General features: G+C 45.4%; 1 protein-coding gene across 1 annotated transcript; it reads right to left on the bottom strand.

The window, feature by feature from the left end:
• Nucleotides 1-2,429: 2,429 nt before the first annotated feature.
• Nucleotides 2,430-3,887, bottom strand: LOC125031670. The gene is made up of 2 exons (XM_047622556.1): nt 3,386-3,887; nt 2,430-3,243 (listed from the first exon to the last, which is right to left on the bottom strand). The coding sequence occupies exons 1-2, from the start codon at nt 3,752-3,754 to the stop codon at nt 2,662-2,664; spliced, it is 951 nt and encodes a 316-aa protein (XP_047478512.1). The 5' UTR covers nt 3,755-3,887; the 3' UTR covers nt 2,430-2,661.
• Between the last annotated feature and the right edge of the window lie 483 nt (nt 3,888-4,370).

Raw genomic sequence — 4,370 nt, 5'->3', positions numbered from 1 at the left:
TGTTATACATTTTATGTTACATATGATTAATAAATTAGACCTATCGTTAAAGTTTTCTTCCACCCATATTATTATTCTGACTATTATTATTCTGTTTCTAGAGAGGCCGAATAATACCATGAATACAAATTATTGTGTATTCATGGTATTGTGTGTGTATACACATACACAATACAAAATATATGTGTATATATGTGTCTGTGTGTGTATACACATACACAATACAAAATATATGTGTATATATATGTGTCTGTGTGTGTATCATATGTGTATATATATAGATATAGATATAGATATTAAAAACTCTCTCTCTCTCTCTCTCTCTCTCTCTCTCTCTCTCTCTCTCTCTCTCTCTCTCTCTCTCTCTCTCTCTCTCTCTCTCTCTCTCTCTCTCTCTCTCTCTCTCTCTCTCTCTCTCTCTCTCTCTCTCTCTCTCTCTCTCTCTCTCTCTCTCTCTCTCTCTCTCTCTCTCTCTCTCTCTCTCTCTCTCTCTCTCTCTCTCTCTCTCTCTCTCTCTCTCTCTCTCTCTCTCTCTCTCTCTCTCTCTCTCTCTCTCTCTCTCTCTCTCTCTCTCTCTCTCTCTCTCTCTCTCTCTCTCTCTCTCTCTCTCTCTCTCTCTCTCTCTCTCTCTCTCTCTCTCTCTCTCTCTCTCTCTCTCTCTCTCTCTCTCTCTCTCTCTCTCTCTCTCTCTCTCTCTCTCTCTCTCTCTCTCTCTCTCTCTCTCTCTCTCTCTCTCTCTCTCTCTCTCTCTCTCTCTCTCTCTCTCTCTCTCTCTCTCTCTCTCTCTCTCTCTCTCTCTCTCTCTCTCTCTCTCTCTCTCTCTCTCTCTCTCTCTCTCTCTCTCTCTCTCTCTCTCTCTCTCTCTCTCTCTCTCTCTCTCTCTCTCTCTCTCTCTCTCTCTCTCTCTCTCTCTCTCTCTCTCTCTCTCTCTCTCTCTCTCTCTCTCTCTCTCTCTCTCTCTCTCTCTCTCTCTCTCTCTCTCTCTCTCTCTCTCTCTCTCTCTCTCTCTCTCTCTCTCTCTCTCTCTCTCTCTCTCTCTCTCTCTCTCTCTCTCTCTCTCTCTCTCTCTCTCTCTCTCTCTCTCTCTCTCTCTCTCTCTCTCTCTCTCTCTCTCTCTCTCTCTCTCTCTCTCTCTCTCTCTCTCTCTCTCTCTCTCTCTCTCTCTCTCTCTCTCTCTCTCTCTCTCTCTCTCTCTCTCTCTCTCTCTCTCTCTCTCTCTCTCTCTCTCTCTCTCTCTCTCTCTCTCTCTCTCTCTCTCTCTCTCTCTCTCTCTCTCTCTCTCTCTCTCTCTCTCTCTCTCTCTCTCTCTCTCTCTCTCTCTCTCTCTCTCTCTCTCTCTCTCTCTCTCTCTCTCTCTCTCTCTCTCTCTCTCTCTCTCTCTCTCTCTCTCTCTCTCTCTCTCTCTCTCTCTCTCTCTCTCTCTCTCTCTCTCTCTCTCTCTCTCTCTCTCTCTCTCTCTCTCTCTCTCTCTCTCTCTCTCTCTCTCTCTCTCTCTCTCTCTCTCTCTCTCTCTCTCTCTCTCTCTCTCTCTCTCTCTCTCTCTCTCTCTCTCTCTCTCTCTCTCTCTCTCTCTCTCTCTCTCTCTCTCTCTCTCTCTCTCTCTCTCTCTCTCTCTCTCTCTCTCTCTCTCTCTCTCTCTCTCTCTCTCTCTCTCTCTCTCTCTCTCTCTCTCTCTCTCTCTCTCTCTCTCTCTCTCTCTCTCTCTCTCTCTCTCTCTCTCTCTCTCTCTCTCTCTCTCTCTCTCTCTCTCTCTCTCTCTCTCTCTCTCTCTCTCTCTCTCTCTCTCTCTCTCTCTCTCTCTCTCTCTCTCTCTCTCTCTCTCTCTCTCTCTCTCTCTCTCTCTCTCTCTCTCTCTCTCTCTCTCTCTCTCTCTCTCTCTCTCTCTCTCTCTCTCTCTCTCTCTCTCTCTCTCTCTCTCTCTCTCTCTCTCTCTCTCTCTCTCTCTCTCTCTCTCTCTCTCTCTCTCTCTCTCTCTCTCTCTCTCTCTCTCTCTCTCTCTCTCTCTCTCTCTCTCTCTCTCTCTCTCTCTCTCTCTCTCTCTCTCTCTCTCTCTCTCTCTCTCTCTCTCTCTCTCTCTCTCTCTCTCTCTCTCTCTCTCTCTCTCTCTCTCTCTCTCTCTCTCTCTCTCTCTCTCTCTCTCTCTCTCTCTCTCTCTCTCTCTCTCTCTCTCTCTCTCTCTCTCTCTCTCTCTCTCTCTCTCTCTCTCTCTCTCTCTCTCTCTCTCTCTCTCTCTCTCTCTCTCTCTCTCTCTCTCTCTCTCTCTCTCTCTCTCTCTCTCTCTCTCTCTCTCTCTCTCTCTCTCTCTCTCTCTCTCTCTCTCTCTCTCTCTCTATATATATATATATATATTTGTATGTATGTATGTATATACCATATATGTGAGTGTGTGTGTGTGCATTTTTATTCAGGTTTCTAAGCAAACAAAAATCGATAATAGTATATGTTTTTTTTTTATTAAATATATAAATGTAGTATAAAAGTTACATTTTAACACACATAAAATACATATTAAATAAGTAAGGTACTGGAAACATTCAGACTAAAATAATTACGACTATGCCATAACATGCAGTTTGATCACAGATTTATAACTATAATATTGATACAACATTATTTCATAATAACTAGGTACTACACATGAGGCATATCTCCGGGAAGCACTTAGTTACTGAATCGCTCCTTGAACACGTTATTGACGTACAACTGGACCGCGTCTTTCAGCTTCTCCAGCCCTTCCATCTTGGCTCTCAAAACGCGATTCCGCTCCTCTTGCGCTCGCTCTTCCTTTTCCAGTTTGCCGAGGCTCTGGCGATGTCTCTGTCGATACAGTCTGGAAGCCTCGTTGTTCAGTTCTCGTATGCGCTGGTACTTCTGCTCCTCTGTCAGTGTGTCGTACGAGACCCGTGGCCGTCGCTGGCGAGGTCTGCTACCTTCGTCAGTAGAGCTGCCGTCGTCGCTGTAAGGAGAGTGTGCCTGAACTCCTAGTTCGTCCAGAGATGGCTGTTCATAAACTACATAGTTGGACGTCTGAGGCTCTGGGGCGTTGCGCTGGCCTCTGGATCTTGTCTTCACTTTCCTCTTCCCGGCCGGCGCCCGTGTGCTCTGCGGCTGAGGACTTACTTGCTGAGGAGAGGCTGCGTACTCTAGGGGCTGGTACGCTACATGTTCGTACAGGTTTTCCGGCTGGTGCAGCTCTTCGGCTGTGTTTGCGAACAGATCGTCAGGATTTATGGCATCCAGATTCTGTGACGGGAGAGAAATCGTGTTAATATATTGGAGTCTTGTCATCAGTTTTGGGAGTTGAATGCCCATGTTCTTGAAGAGGCATCGCTGTACTAATATTTAGCAAAGAAGGGTTATCATGACCAAATGACTGCAAACTTACCAGAGGATCTTCGTCGGTCCAGAGCGCGGCGGCGCCCAGATTCAGGTCTGTCTGAAGGGAGTCATTGAACTCCAGCGGGAAATCTTGTTGCTGGGTTAACACGTTGCTCACCATGTCCCTCATGTAATTCGGAAGTTCGATCTGCTCTCTAACGTCCCTGGAATCGCTGATGCTCATGAAATCCATCATAGCGGTGTTTACATCCATATCTCCGTAGTCTCCTGCCAGAGTGTTTTCCATTTGATAAAATCCACCACCAGGCATCTGAACTGTTCCCTGGTCACTGCAATTTAGCTTCACTTGTGTCACAGTCTTTTTCGCATCGTCGTGTGTGAGGCCTATGATGTCACTGTACAGAAAGTTTTCCATCTTGTTAAGCTTGGCAATAATCTCACACTGTTATAGTCGTTGATACTTGTAACTGCTGATACAGTCTGTGTATTGTAGTATCCTGAGCCAGTTCTATGTGTATTCCGAGAGAGCTCAACTGAATATGACCTGGGGAGGTGGAGTTCGCGCGATATATACACCAGCCAGAGGTGAGTTGCGTCATGTTGTGACTCGCTCAAGACCGAAAACGTTGTCCCTGCCCATACGTTCGTATTCCGACATGTAACGAAATATCAGTAAATATATTAGTACGGACTAAAGAATCATGGTAGCCTCTAATATATATCACATAATCACATTTAAGTTTCTATTCTTTCATGAAACATAGTAAAACATCGTATTTACTCATTCATTCTCACCGTGATTTGTCTGCAGGAATCCCTGCCAGACGTACGATCGCCTCAACTCGGTAGACTATTCCATGGTAATGATTTTCAACTATCCATGCGCAATGGACTACAAATTAGCTTTAAAGCCAAAAGAACTAAGAAGAGACAAAATGTAAGAGCTTACAATAAGGATTTTAGTGAAGGCTGAAGGAACGACAACGAATTTTGTGACGTCATAGACTGGCCAGACGCCACGTCTTCGTGTT

The sequence above is a fragment of the Penaeus chinensis genome, chromosome 13 (assembly GCF_019202785.1).
Source record: "Penaeus chinensis breed Huanghai No. 1 chromosome 13, ASM1920278v2, whole genome shotgun sequence".
Taxonomy (NCBI): Eukaryota; Metazoa; Arthropoda; class Malacostraca; order Decapoda; family Penaeidae; genus Penaeus; species Penaeus chinensis.
Note: the sequence above shows the minus strand (reverse complement) of the source record. Positions and strands in the feature narration are given on the sequence as shown.

Excerpts from the sequence above, each read along its gene's own strand:
- LOC125031670 (XM_047622556.1), bottom strand. The coding sequence starts at position 3,754 with ATGGAAAACTTTCTGTACAGTGACATCATAGGCCTCACACACGACGAT. Across the intron at positions 3,244-3,385 it reads GGACCGACGAAGATCCTCTG|AATCTGGATGCCATAAATCC; the intron begins GTAAGTTTGCAG and ends CTCCCGTCACAG.